The sequence below is a fragment of the Hetaerina americana genome, unplaced genomic scaffold (assembly GCF_022747635.1).
Source record: "Hetaerina americana unplaced genomic scaffold, ioHetAmer1.1.p SCAF_76, whole genome shotgun sequence".
Classification (NCBI taxonomy): Eukaryota; Metazoa; Arthropoda; class Insecta; order Odonata; family Calopterygidae; genus Hetaerina; species Hetaerina americana.
In genome coordinates, this window is record NW_027287383.1 from 947,109 (window position 1) to 962,203 (window position 15,095).

The following is a 15,095-nucleotide window of genomic DNA, read 5'->3' on the forward strand; positions in this document are numbered from 1 at the left end:
TAATTGAATGAGCTGTCAAAGTCAGATAACTTACGTAAATGGGAGAATCAGACCATCAGTAGTAATGAGCACTCCTGTATCACACAAAATATTAAAGGAATTCTTCTCTCTTTAAAAAAAATTGTGCGAACAAATTCCCCGAGAGAAACTTTCTAATGGGTAAAATATAATTGGGACTGAGCATCTGCATAATTTTTTTTACTGTTTGTTTTCAACTACGCTAAATGGTTGGCTGTCTCTCGCAATGAAACAAACAATTTGTTCACCAAACTATCATTTCATCCTCTAAGAGGCCCCCATTGGTTTGGGTTTAAACTGACCTAATGTACATTGTGAATATATGTGGCCTCTCAAATTGGGAAGCTGGTATTCTGCATCCACAGATGTTTGATTGGAGAAAGATGGAGGATTATTTGTGCCCAAGTTAGAAGATAGGTCTCTGGAAGCTTTGATGAAGACGGGCTTGACTGTGAGAGAGTGAGAGCAGCATGACTCCTTCAAGTTGCCCAGAGACCTGGTACACTGGGATACTTTACCTTATTCATATAAACAGCATAAAGAAACAGTAATTTGATTTCACTGATTTTTGAAATCATTATTACTTACTGGGAATAACATGATAGAAGAGACATTACCCTGATGTTTCTTTGTAGATTGGACACTGAGCCACCTTTAATAGTTAATGTAGCAGAGCAAAAGTCACTTCTAGTGAACATTGTTTAAATAAAACTTCTTCGCTGAGATTCCATATCCATGTCTTCAAAAATCAAGAAAGGATCCAAAATTTTGCTGAGATTCTCTGGTGATCACGACTGCCTTGTGTTTGGTCTACCACTGAACTGGTCCATGAATGGGTGTATTATATATACCTTAATTAAATAAGTGCTTTTTTTAACCCCACCTTCCTGCATACAGGGGGGCCCTATTTTCCTCGACCAGATGGCCATCCCCTTATCACAAACAGGATCTCTATAAGGTCTCGTCTGAGTTAGCGTTTTTGGTAGTGTTGTCGTACTGCGTCCGACTGCACCTTTATAGAGGAAAACATCTTTGAAGCCAATGTCAGTTATTTGCTCCCTCCGAAAATCATTCTTTCCCGCATTCGGCTCCGTTGGCTCTCCCGGCCAGGTGCAACCACCATAAGCAATGCTATGAATGCTTTTCATGGCTTTCTTTACCACCCTGAGTTTTTGAGGTAGACGGGTCAAAAAGACCAAGCATAGTTTCCGAAATGCAGATGAGTAAACACAGGTGGGTTTGGGTAAAATCAACGGTCTAGCAATATATAGCAAATATGACGGCCTCTATTAGGGCAAATTTTTTGTCGAACTTTTCCAATGAAAATGATTGTACGAAAAATCTCCAAAGTAAGTTGTCAGGTCCAAAATTCATAATTTACATTATTTGGCAGACAGAGCTCGCGGCCAATTAAGTTTTACAAAGATATCGAAAATTATATTCGTGTGCAATTATATCGTGACCACCTTTCCTAATTTCGAACGGGCGCTACACGAGATTCACCGATTATAGTACTCCAGTAGTTTTGTGAATCAGGAAAAATGTCATAGCTACCAACTATTTAATGTACTCCCATGGTTGCAAATCTAATTAATTACTGTTACTGGAGCTACTTATAAGGGCATACTAATGGGCGGGAAGTGTGTCAGTAATTCGTAGGCCTTTAAAAAGAGAATGTGTGAGGTTAACTTTAATATCTTCTGGATTTAAAAGGATTAGGGCGAGACATATGATCAAACAATATGGAGATTAGTGTAAAAACATTTTCAAGTAGTAGTAATATATTGTGATTTTGACACCTTAAGTTTCTGTTTTATTCTTTTACTGCATTGTACATAATGGTTGACGTACGATTAATCTTTCAGAGGAATGATTAAAATGATACCCCCAATGAAGCGTGGTCCATGGAATTATTATCATTTACTGTCACCGGAAAAAAGAGAATTAAAAATTCCGATTATTGTCGAGTGACCTGGATCATTCCTACTTTATCTATTAGCTGTGTGGTTTATTTAGAATATATAGGTACATCAGTTAGGTATGCAGGCCGCGGTACTCCAATGTTATTCAAATGAATCACTCAAGTGAACGAGTCATTAAGGTGAATCGATCCAATTGATTCGATGCAATAAATTGAATCATTCGGCCCGACACCATAATACCAAGTGCTAAAAGCGAGATGACTAGCAGAAAGATTAATCGCCATGGCGGGAGTAGATCAGTCACGATAACATTGGTTATTTATTTGATAGAGTACACTTTTACTCGTTGAAAAAACGAAGGGCTTTATTAGCGCGAGGTGGGACAAGGCGGAGCTTTCCTTGGGCAAGAGAAATTTGGCGTCTTCCACATGAATGTGGTATAATTCTTATAATAACTTTATTTTATCAAGTAATTGGATACAGAATTTGAAAGGTAGAGGTAAGAACATATTTCTTTGTTTGGTGATGCATTTCATGACCAAGAACATCGTCTTCTTAAGTTATTCTGTTTACTCCGATTCGTGCGTATTTTCCCAGGATTCCATCTATGCCTCGTTTGTGTGTTTGTTAAATCTTATTTTGGTATATAAACACTACTGAAAAGAATCTTCAAGCGTTATGTTGTATTGGGAGAGTGTAAGCATTTAGTAATTCCCTCAATGAAAATGTAGCTATCTGCATGAATCCAGCTGCGTAATTATTAGGTCGTTCGCCGAACTTTGGATAAAGGAGTCACTATTTTACTACGTAATCCCACAAATAATACAACCAACAAAAATGAAAAAGTGCCGACAAAGACTAATTGTAGGCTAAATATTTAATTGATACTAAGCTAAACTTAAAATTATTAAATCTTACGCAAGAAAAGTATGCATAAATATAAATGAACTACACTCGCCACATTTCTTAAAACAGTTACTGACGAGGATTACAGACCGAAAAAATACACTGGTGCACAACACCATGTAGTAAGATAAAACGTTTAAAATTATTTAAATGTAATGCTCTAAGACCTAATAACTAAAGCAAGTCAAAAAAGGGATAATCTAATAATAGAGGAAATATAGTCCGATAAGAGAAAATGACTACAAAACTTGTACCAAAACTCGCCCTAGTTAAGGCAAAGAAATAAATGGAAAACTTCAATATAAGACTGCCGAATGAATTGTAAAGTGAACTCAGAATTAAGCAATAATATTCACGCGGTTTTGCAACAGCACACAAATGTTCGCACAATCTATCTATCAAAATATTTACATTCGGACATCATATGTTTATTCCTTATTCTTAGCTACATAGATGGCAGTACTACCGCATAGGGTGGCCAAACTCGAGCTGAGTTTTCATTATGCGCTTTACACTAAGGCATCAAGCATGCTCCTTAATGCGTAACCAGGTTGGACGCAGCTATAAAGGTTTTAGCATGGGAGTGGGTGTTCCATGGTTCAAAACTAATGTTTAGAAGGCATAACTGTGTTACTTGTATACTTTGTTTTAGAGAAGCCCTCGGTGGTGTTAATGTGGAGATTAGTGCCGTGATTGGTTTTCGGAGTTGGTAAGGATTTCATGCTGATGTCCGCAGTTCGTTATATGAAGTAGTACATTGTTCTTGTCGGCAGTAGAATAAATGTATCCAGTGTGCACATTGTCATTGTATTTAAATATCTATTTGAAGTTGCAATCATTACTTGTGGAACTTGCTGTAAAATCAACAAATGTTAGAGTTTTAAGCAGGCAGCGAAAGTTGAATAAGCTTGTACTTCTTTGTAATAAAGCAAGGAATACAGCTTATAACTTGCAAATCCTTATTTGGCTGCTACATTCTGATTTATTTATTGCTCTATATTTCACCCTTCCTTAGTACTTAAATACGGCGTAATGAGTAATATTTTTCTCTGAAATTGAGCTGAATGTTAAATTGCAAACACCACGAAAATTTTCATTATGTCATGGTTGTCGATAAAATGTTACCATGTGAAATATGGTCTGTATTAGCCCCACTTTAGGGTACCATGTACGGCCCTAGCTCTGGCGCACCGTCATCGGTCTAAAAACGACCAAAATTAATTTGTACCAATCGATTAAAAATTGGTATTTCAATGGACTGAGAATTTGGAAAATCTGATTTACGTAAAAAGAGACTGCATTCTCTGTTTTCTTAGAAAAATCTGGTGGTTGCCCTTTAGGTCGCTGTACTATTTTTCATGTATGCATTTTATTATTTTTTAACCTGATTATAATTGTATGGAATATTTCCAGAGTACATTTGGCTAGGAGTTTTTGCAGAATAATGTTCTCTAAATCGATAATTTCGATTTTTAAAACACCATGACGTTAATCTTGGCTTTTAATATGTGCCTCAAATGTAAAAGCACAAACTTGTTATTTTTAAAGTTTCTTTTGTAATATCTTCCCCCAACTAAATGTTGTTTCTTTTATTACAGGATTTCATCGTAATTTCAAATGGTAACCACATCCTCTCCACAAGCAAGTACCTGCTTATGCAATATCCCTAAGCATAATTCAATGGAAGTGTGTGGACAGTGTAAAAGTTTTTCTCACTGTCAATTGGTGAAAACATTTTGGGATTCATGATTATAACGTTCTGAGGATTTTACCTTCATACTGTCAATCTCTTTTAATGATAGTAGTGTTTTCTCGTTGCATGTTGAGCATTCTGTCATAGTATGAGTTTCGTGCATTGAAGTTTTCATTAGCTCATTTTCATAGGTTCCCTATAATTTTCCAATATAAAAGCTGGGTATTTATCATAACAAGGTGAGTCACTTTTTAAATAACGACATAGGTGTATGTTTGCTCTTCTTAAGGATGGAGCTACTAGTAGCTCACCAACCAATCCTCCTCCCCAATCGGAGCAACAGCCAACTGTAGCCGAAAATTCAAATCAAGTGGACCAGTCCCCATCCGATGACGCTGAAGATGAGACTGCATCACCACTTGTGGTATGTTTTGATGTGGTCATGTATGTAATTAAACATTTCATCTTGTGAGAATGAAATATCAACAAAAAGGTGATGGATACTGTTATCATTAATTGGATTGCCAGGCCTGTTGCTATTACCTCTTGCGTTAAGATTGTTATTTCCATTAAGGACTTAGTACCGTTTTCTTTATATTCTGCAGTGAATTTTTCTATTTACCTCTCCTTTTGAAATTAAAACTGGAAAGTAGTTCATGTCTGTTGCACAGTTTGGAATGAACTTTTGAGAGTCCGCATAATATCTTATTAAATCTTGCATCTAACTCAGCCAAATGCTGATTTTGCAATTTTTTAATTTTATGTCATAGCATCCTGCCCCCCTACCAGAGAAACCTCCTGTCACAAACAGCAATGAAAATTGGAAGCGTCCTCCGCCCAAGCTATTAATAAAACTTTATGAAAAGCCAGAAGGTGAGTAGTTATGATTTGGAATAAGTTTTGAAATAATTTATTGGAAGGTATACTATTCATTCTGTGAACTCGCCTGAAAGAATCCATTGAACAACTAAACAATATCTGTAGTTGAGGGTAGATTCCAATCTGTAAACTCTGGTTGGCTGGTGAATGTGCTATTCAAGGCTAATGAGGGCAAGGGTTTCATTTTCCAGATGGGTACACATCTAGCAAACTGACAACCTGGGATTTTTTTAGCGATAGAATTGTTCAATCTTCTTTCAAAACATGAAAGACTGACACTGAAGAAGTCATGTTACTTGTGCTAGTGAATTTGTATTTCTTAGGATATTAAATGTATTTTGGCATCCATGATCAGTTTGTTTTTTCAGACAATGAAATGCCATGGTATTAAGGTATGCAAACATAAGCACTGAGCTATATTTTTTTAAAATAAAATAATACGATGCCTGGAAAAGCAGAAAAAGTCACGCATCCAAAATTCAAATGTATGTAACTTCCCACTTATCATATGTAGCTAATATATAAACTGTTAGCATTTACTTATATTTTAATAGTGGTTCTTGAGTTAAAACTGTTTGAACACACTCATTCTCCTCATGCATAAGGTAGAAGTATGCTTGGAACAAAACAAGATATGATGAGAAGTTTGTAGAAAACTTCATAGAATTCTGAGCAATTATTTCACTTATATATTTGAAATGTTCAACTTTAAATATTAAACCTTTGCAACACTCTTTGTTACACATTTTAAAGTGCAATTCTGCTTTTTGTTGCTTGCATAAAAATTTTTGGGTTGTTTCATCAAAGTTAGAGGCTAAAGTTGAGGGTCATACTGCAGTGTACTAAAGGAGTCCCTGTGGTATCAATGCAGACTACCCCCCTGCACTCCCAACAACCCATAATGTATCCCACCACCTAACATTTTTCTGTTTTTATTATTGGGAAAATATACATTTTTCATCTTGCAGTTGAGCAGTTTTAGATTTATCATCCAGATGCTACATTCATTTTACTAAGTCAACAAATAGTTACCCTATTCTCAACAGAATATTTGTATAGCCATATATATTTCATGAAACTAGGTGTTATCTTCTGAGATTTAAAAATGTATAGGGTATTTATTGCCTTATTTTATTCTAAAAAGCTATTCCATTTTTTTTGGTGGTTCAGTTGAATTGGAAATGTGTTAGCTAGGCATGCATTTAGCTGTTGATTTCTGTTCCCCTTTTCATTGAAATATGACTAATAAAAGCCAAGTGCCATATAATTAATTTGTCATTTACATATAATCCTTGTATCTCCTCAAGTGAAGTTAAATTTGAGGGAGATATGTTATATCTATATGCACATTTAGAGAATAACTATGGTTGGGAAGTGGGGATTTCCTGTATATCTATTAAACTTGATTTAGAGAAATTGTTCAATAAAATTATCTTCCAATTTCAAGGATTAAATTAGCCCAGTCAGGCATGAATTAGTGAAAGTTTTTGATTACCATAATGAAAAGAAACTCAAAAAGTTAAATTAAAAATTTCTACACCATGTTTCACTGCATTGAAGCATATTCATGCACTAATATGTATTCCCAATTTCAGTGAAATCATTTGTGTTGCAGTTAAAGAAAATTAGGTTACTTTACATTATTTATTGCAGAGTTACTTAGTGGTTCAAAAATTAAGTTACAATAAGGAGGAACATACTTTTACTCATACTTCAATTGGTTTTCAGTGTCATCTTGCAATTTATTACATCACCCAGTACATTAGTGTTGTTGTCTTCATTTTAATTGAATCTCTTCCTTCATTTTCATTCATTCATTAGAAATACATTTATTTGTATGCATGTTTACTTATCTGAAATTACAGAATCTTTTGCAAGGTTTCTATCAGTGATTTTTATAATCAAAATATTTCTTCTGAAAACCAAGACCTTTTGAGTTTATTGTTCTTAAAAACTTCCACAATTCCCAATGAACTGAATTATAGCTTTTGATTTTGTCATATTCCAAGAAATAAAAACCTCTCTCCTAAATGTATAAATGTTCATGTACACACAAGAGTAATTGTATATGTCGTTGGCGGGAAAGATTGGGCAAATCATAAGGATTATAAAATGATAGATGTAAAAAATGTGTACTTAGTTTAATATGCTGGGTAAGTTAGGCTAATTTTTCTCTTTGTTTCTATACAGGAGCTCAAGTATCATGGCATACACTCTTAACTCCTGACCATGAAGAAATTGCCAAGTATGAACTTTACTCATATAAGGAAGGAACACAACCACCATCTACATCATTATGGCAAAAATTAGGTGATATTGTTCCTTCGACTCTACCCATGGCATGTACTTTATCTCAGGTAATTGTCTTTGACTTAAAAATATGTAGTCTTACTGAATGGATGAAAGAATGGAATAGTGGTTGAATAATGGAATTGTTAGAAATACTGCATAAATTGGTTTTTTTGGGAAATCCATGTCGGAGTCAAGCTGTATCCTATGAATGGGATAATAAAATGAAAAACAAGGAGGGTTACGTGTAAAGGTGCTGTGGAGAGAGGGACAAAATACGGCTATCCCTCTCGTAATAGCAACTTGCTGAGAAATGTACGAGTTCAAGTTGGGTTTTAATATAAGGAAAGGCAACTTATAATAGCTCGAGTGGCAGTTTTTATTGGAGGCGACCGACAGCTGAGGTCATTTGCGCCATTAGGGATGGAAAGGATGAAGGGAGGATAGAATCCCGACATCGGCATTAGCCTACTCTTTATGAAAGGCACTAAGGGGTCCGCAGGTTAATGTCCCATCCGGCGGATACTCACTTGAAGTGCCTTCGACAAATCACCTCAAGTATGAAACACCACTGGAAAATATCTGTCATCACCAGAATTCGAACCCGGGCCCTCACGGTGGGAAGCCAGTACGTTAGCCACCGCACCATCTTGATCCCCCTAATGGCTGGAGTAGGGAAATATCCTGAACAAGTTTTTATCATGTACTGTTATAAGGCAAATGGTTCCCGAGTGACTTAATCCTATGATACTGAAGATATATAGTCTTAGCTTGTTAAGATTATGTCAGTCAATTTATAAAATTTGTTGTCTGCGATGTAACTTGATGGAATTTGCATAACATATTGAAATGAAATTATTGATTTTTAATGCCACAGACTTTATTTAAAAACACGACCCAGGTTTCGACGTTGAATGTCATCATCAGGTGGTCCTCATAGAAGCAAACTTAGTATATTTATGTTCTGATCGGAGGGAGAGGTAGGGTAAGGGTGGGGTGGTAAAAATATTGAAATGTAGCTGGGAGGAAAAGAGAATTATATCTTTCGGTGTCAATCATTGACTTGGAAGAGAGGTGGGTCTAGGGGAGGGAGGGATACAAAATTACATTGGCAAGTTCATTCTTGCAATGGATGCAGTTCAAAATTTCCAACTGCTCCAAAGCATGAAGCTTTTGACCATTATTTTCAAAACAAAGAATTTTAGTCAAAAAGTCACTTTTTTGGTCATTCTCGATGAGGTGCTTTGCAAAGAGGGATGTAATGTTCTTATTCTTTACACATGTTTCGTGTTCTTTTATCCTTTCTTTAAATTTTTGTCCTCTTTGCCCAATTATACATCATATTACATTCCGGGCACTTAAATTCATACACACCACTCCTCGTTTTGGGAACTTTGTCTTTAGTGTGAGAGATCAGGTCCTTAAGGCATGAACCACTGTTAAAGGCACCTTTAATTTTTTCTTCAGGTAACATTTTGATTGCTTATTGAGATATATTCCCTAGAAAAAATATTCGACACAATTTTGCAGTGGTGTCTTTTAAATATTCGGAATTGTTAATGTGGCTTTAGGCTATTTTCGTAAGTTTCTTCCGGCAAAGTGTATTAATTACATCATCTGAATAGCCATTGTTTACTGCTAAAGTTTCAATTACATTAAGTTCCTTATTTATATTGAATTTTGATGTAGGGATAGAGGCTAATAGGTGTATCATTGCATGAAATGCCAAAAGCTTTTGGGTGAAGCAATGCCTTGAAGAGGAATTAATTTATTGGTCTGTACATACATTTTCCTTATGAAAAATGGAGTACTGTAAACCCATCTTTGTATTTTAAATGGATAGGTCAAGGAAATTCAGGGAAACCTTTTCCTCTTTTTCACACATGAATTGTACCAGGTCTTCAAAAAGTATCACAAATTTTGAATTTTTGCAGGTTACGTATATTTGATTTAGATTATTTTGTGGCTTCATGTTTGTACTTATGCGGAAAAGTGCGGCCATTTTGAATGTTCAGTTAATTTTTGACTGCTGTTTTGCTTGGACGTGTTTTGGCTTGTCTTCGATTTTTGCCTATTCCAAAAAATGGATCAAAGAATCTGTCAAAGTTTGTGTGAAAAACGAAATTAAGTGCGCGGACGCTTTCCAAATGTTGACTGTGGCATATGGAGAAGCTACCTTGGACCGAAGCAACGTTTATCGGAGGTACAAAATGTTCTCAGAGGGCCGAGAAGATGTGAACGACGAAGACTGTGCTGGACGCCCTAGCTCGTCAACAACAGATGAAAACATTGATGAAGTGATGAAAATAGTATTGGCCAGTTGTCGAATCACCGGTAGAGAAGTTGCTGAGAACCTAAACATATTGATTGGCTTGTGCCATTCGATTTTTACCAATGATTTAGGCATTACACAGGTCGCCGTGAAATTTATACCAAAATTGCTCATTTTCAACCAAACACAGCAATGCATTAACATTGCTAATAAAGTGTTGGACTCTGTCCGTGATGATCAAAATTTCCCAGAGGGTCATAACTGGTGGCAAATCATGGGCTTATGGTTATGACGTGGAAACTAAAGCTCAATCATCCCAATGGAAGCTGTCGAAAAAACACTACTGTCATGATACTTTTAGAACAGACCTCGTACATTAGAATTGACAATTTAAATGTGCTGGAAACTGATCTAGTTGCCTATCGGAACCTGTAAACACAAACAGAGATCATCATCTACGTATCTTCTATCTACAAAATACATTATTAATGAGAGGGTGAGCCAAGGAGAACAAAAAGTTTTTAAAATTATCCATATAAATATCAGTCAGGAAAGGGGACAAGGGCAAGCCCATGGCTAAAGCTCATGGGTTATTAGAAATATGTACCATTAAAAATAAGATAATTTTGGGAAACCCACGGCTTTAGTAATGAGCAGAGTTGACTAATAACTGGGATGGATTTCCAGAGCAGGATGTCCTCGGCAAGGTTAACAGCTTCCATGGGTGGCATATTGGTGAAAAGGTTGTGTGCATCGAAGGAAACAAGCATACGCTTTTTCGGAATGACCTCTTTCATTAGTTTGTTGACCAGGTCCTAGGAATTCACTACACCTTATTCTGTGGAAAATTTGGAAACCTCCCTGAAGTTCATTAAATCTTTTCAATAGCATGTGGTTGGAAGCTGATATATTTGCTACTACTGGTCTGATCAGAATCCCATTTTTGTGAACTTTTGGTAGCCCAAAAAACCATGGTGCTGAGGGATTCATTTACATTAGTTTGAACATTTTCCAATTTTAAATTACGCATCCCTGGATTTAATCACTTTCTTAATTTCTTGTTGAAACTTGGGGGTTGGGTCTGAACGAAGTACTTCAATATTTCAATGCAACAATTTCAGAGTGTAAAAATCATTCGCCTTGACTGGGATGGCGAATGATTTTTACACTCTGAAATTGTTGCATTGAAATGCACATTAGCGGATGACTCCGTTAAAAGTTACTGTTGCGGCATCTCCCGCAGTTTCTTTGGAATTTTACTTCAATATTGTTGTCTCTGATTAAGTCTTCGCATTTAGTAATGTAAGTATTTCTTTCTTGTACAATCACCATGCCTTTATCTGCTTTTTGAATGAAAATACCTTAGGAAAAATGAATCATGTCAATTCATTGTACCCCTCAAGGCCTTTTCCTGCAAATTGATAGCCATTGTTTGTAAAAGATCAATTCGATTGTTAATTTGTCATAATATTCTTTTTATAGAATTTATTTAATGGTGTTATGATTTTTAAAGGCAGAAATGGTTTAAACTCATGTAGTTAATTTTTTTAGAATTATAAAAACAAAATTTTCCCAAAGTAAAAATACCAGACATGCTATAAAAAAATTCTGTTCTGTTTTAATAGGTCTGAAAACCTGAGCATTTAGTCATGAACATGGGCAATAACTGCCATGCATAAACTCTTATGAACCCTAATTTACATTTAATTGGCTTGAAGAGTGTCATTGAGCCTTCATGTGTATGTTCACATCAAGGCTATGTCATTGATAATAATTTTTCTCCCCTTCTCTCAAGACCATGACTGAAGATGATCAAAGGTAGCACTGAGTGGTTTTAGCCTCTCATAGATGTGTGTGGATAGACTCCTATGGCCATAATTAAATTCATATGAGTCCAAATAGGTTTGGAAGTTCTCTCACTCTCATTTAAATTTTACCTAGTACTAAGCCCAATGGTCCATGAAATTTACCGATCATGTAAGGAGGGGAGCAGTTCCTTTCCCTGTGCTGCCTTTGTTCCCAGGAAGACGTGGTACCCAAAAAGTCACACAGATTGAGTGAAGCTGAGGGTGCTTGGGAATTAAACATGGGCCTTTGGGTCAGTACTCCAACGCTTTACCCCCTGGACCACCACAAACTTACAGAACAGTTATACATGATATGAATATAAAAACTTAGTTAAGAACAAAATGGTAAAATTTAACATGAAAATCAACTGTTCATCTCTGTAGAACTGAGATTTTATGTCAATTCTGGGTTTCAAGTAGCCGTAATAGAAGGTCTTGTATGCATAATTTATACACCGAGCTGTCCAAGTCAAAAATATTACCTACATTTTCTAGATTTTGTGAATTCAGATTCTTCAAATTTGAGGTTTCACTTTAATTGGCTCTGGTCAACGTTAAACCATCCCCAGTTCCTATTTCTAATGAAAGCTAATTATTTTTGTATTATTGCATTGTAATGAGATATGAATTTACTTGATGTTTTTTGTAAGCAACAATGTTTTAAAAATTTTATCTTGGGTGGATTGTTGCGTAAAAGTGAAAATAATGTGTTATTTAAAAATCTTTACAGTTTTTAGGGGGCTATACCTACCACTTTGCCCTTAGAGCTGTTGATGTGCATGGTCGGTGTGGAACATTCAGTGAACCTTTAAGTTTATATATGGAGAAAGACAAAATGCCTAATGACATACATATAAAAGAAGAGGCGGCCAGTCCTGGGGGCGAGGAAGAGGCAGCCAGTCCTGGGGGTGAGGAAGAAGCGGCAGCAAGCAATGATCAGAACTGTGAGGAAATGGGGTCCGTGAAAATAAAACAGGAAGTTATAGAAGACACTCATAAGAAAGAGAGTCACACGGAAGAGAATCATACAGAAGAGAATAATGCAGAAGAGAAGGCAGTTGAGCATCCAATAGACTCAGTGACACCAGTTAAGGAAGAAGAGAAAATGGTAGAATGTGTTACGAAGTCAGAAAACGATGTAGAACAATGTGTAGAACAGTAGAAGGAAGTGGCGCAAGAGACTGAGCAAGAGAAAGCCCAGGTCTAAAGAAAGAGACACGGAAATTGTGCAAGTGAGAGAAAGACAGGAGCCCATGTTCTTGTTGACTGGTTTGTTGTCTCTCTTGTTTCTTTTTGAATTATTGGTGGACAAACTGAAGTGATTTGTCTAGTTGTAGCACCAACTAGCAGAGTCACTTGATGAACCCCGTAATGCTTTCAATCCCCCAGGCTTGAAAATGACCCATCAATTTTATGTGCAAATTCATTATTACATTATTTGTTAATTATTACCTTCTTCTGTACATGTGCATAGATTTTTCATGATTTTTATGAAGATTTGTTTGTGCATTTATCTTTTAAGACAGCCATGAGTTTGCAAATTGTAGATCTTATAATAAAATGATGAATTGTATGGTTGAATTTTAAAGTTAATGTTTTTATAAATCTTTCATTTGATTTATATTCCAAGCAAATTAAGAAAGTGTGGTGCCAATCGTTGTTTTCTCAAAGAATTCATCATTGGCAGAGAAATGTCAATATTACTCCTACTTGGTGTATTTTTCCACCGTAAAATAATGATATGCTCTTGTACCATTGACTTTTCAATGCAGTTTTGCTTGAAGTTGTAATACATCTGCATTGCCAGCCCTTTACTGGTAGTGAGCCTTTGTGGTAGGAATATGATGAACAAAATTCCAAAATATTTTTTTATTTGTCCTTTAAACTGTGTTACGTATCTATGTTTTTGTATTTCTGTGGTAATTTGTAATTTATTATATAAGTTTAGTCCCATTTACTTTGGTCCTAGGCTTGTAGCTTTGATTTGATTATATTTGATGTGCTGGTTTGACTGGGTTCTGAAATGGTGACTGTGATGGTGAGAATTTACATGGAAGTCTAACAGATGTTATTTTATATATGTTACTATGAATAGGATATATATTGATGGGAAAGGTAGCAGCCCAAGATCCTGAAATATTGGATGGGAAGTTGAAATTGGAGGTTCAGATGCAATATGTAAACTAGCCTTCTTTTGCAGTTTAAATATGACTTGGGAGAACCAACCCAAGATGAGACCAACCCAGGAGAATGATGCCATATGTAATATTTGAGTAGATATGGCCATAGTAAAGCATTTGTAGCATGTCTTTGCTCACTGTTATCTCCAAAGTCCTTCAGAAGAAACATGCAGAACTTAATTTTCCTGGAAGGCAGTTTATATGGGTTTCTATGTTAAGTTTGAGTCTAAATGGATGCCAAGAAATGTTGTGGATGTGGTAAATTCTATATTTTGGCTATTCGCTGTTAGAAGACGGTTTGAATAGGTTGAGAGAGGAATATATTGCCTGGGATTTTTAATTGTTCAGTTTCCAACTAATTAATTTATGGAGGTTGCAGAAACTAATATATAGGTATCATCAGCGTATAGAATTGGTTTAATACCACTTACTCTGGTTTAAGCTGAGGTCAGATGATCAATATAAATTAAGAAAAGTACGGACCAAAAATTAGACCCCTAGGCTTTCCTATGGGTTTGGATTTGCCTTCGGTAATGTATTCAAAACCACTGACTGTTATAGTGAGTGTATCCTCTCGATATTTATATATGACTGGATGTACTGGCTTGGTACCCCTCTTATTCCATAACACTGCAATTTTTTTAGCAAGAATGCTACGATTCATTGCGTCCAAGGGTTTGGTTAAATCTAAGGAAAGGCCAGTAACTTCCTTATTATCAAGAGAGGTCAAAATGAAGTTTATGGCCTCGCATGTGGCTGAAATGGTGGACATGTTTTTCATGAACCCATGTTGATTGCTTGATAATAAATTATTTTTACTGAAATGGTATGCAAGTCTATTTAGAAATATTTTAGCGAACACTGGCTGTTAAACAGATAGTTGATATTTATTAGGGTTGCTCTTGCTTCCTATGTTTTTATAAACATGAATAACTTTCCAAGTCTTGAGAGGTGTTGGAAAAATTCCTTGGGGGAGATGTTCATCAATGAAATAAAGTGGGGGTTCTTTAATATAAGGATGGCAGAATTTAATCATAGAACTTAGGAGACTATCCTCTCCACGACTACAGTTTGTATGCAGTTTATTTC

General features: G+C 35.8%; 1 protein-coding gene across 6 annotated transcripts in view; it reads left to right on the forward strand.

The window, feature by feature from the left end:
- Positions 1 to 2,178: 2,178 nt before the first annotated feature.
- The window catches only part of LOC139697435 (folylpolyglutamate synthase, mitochondrial-like), a 42,383-nt gene continuing 29,466 nt past the window's right edge, over positions 2,179 to 15,095 (forward strand). Inside the window, exons 1-6 of one of the 6 annotated variants that reach the window (XM_071596143.1) lie at positions 3,352 to 3,415; positions 3,499 to 3,555; positions 4,445 to 4,487; positions 4,829 to 4,963; positions 5,310 to 5,412; positions 7,609 to 7,775. In XM_071596143.1, the coding sequence (XP_071452244.1) occupies positions 4,464 to 4,487; positions 4,829 to 4,963; positions 5,310 to 5,412; positions 7,609 to 7,775 (429 nt within the window). In that variant the 5' untranslated portion in view covers positions 3,352 to 3,415; positions 3,499 to 3,555; positions 4,445 to 4,463. Of the gene's footprint in view, positions 2,440 to 3,240; positions 3,556 to 4,444; positions 4,488 to 4,828; positions 4,964 to 5,309; positions 5,413 to 7,608; positions 7,776 to 15,095 lie in introns of those variants that run through there. The other 5 variants (XM_071596144.1, XM_071596146.1, XM_071596142.1 and 2 more) reach the window with 5 other exon arrangements.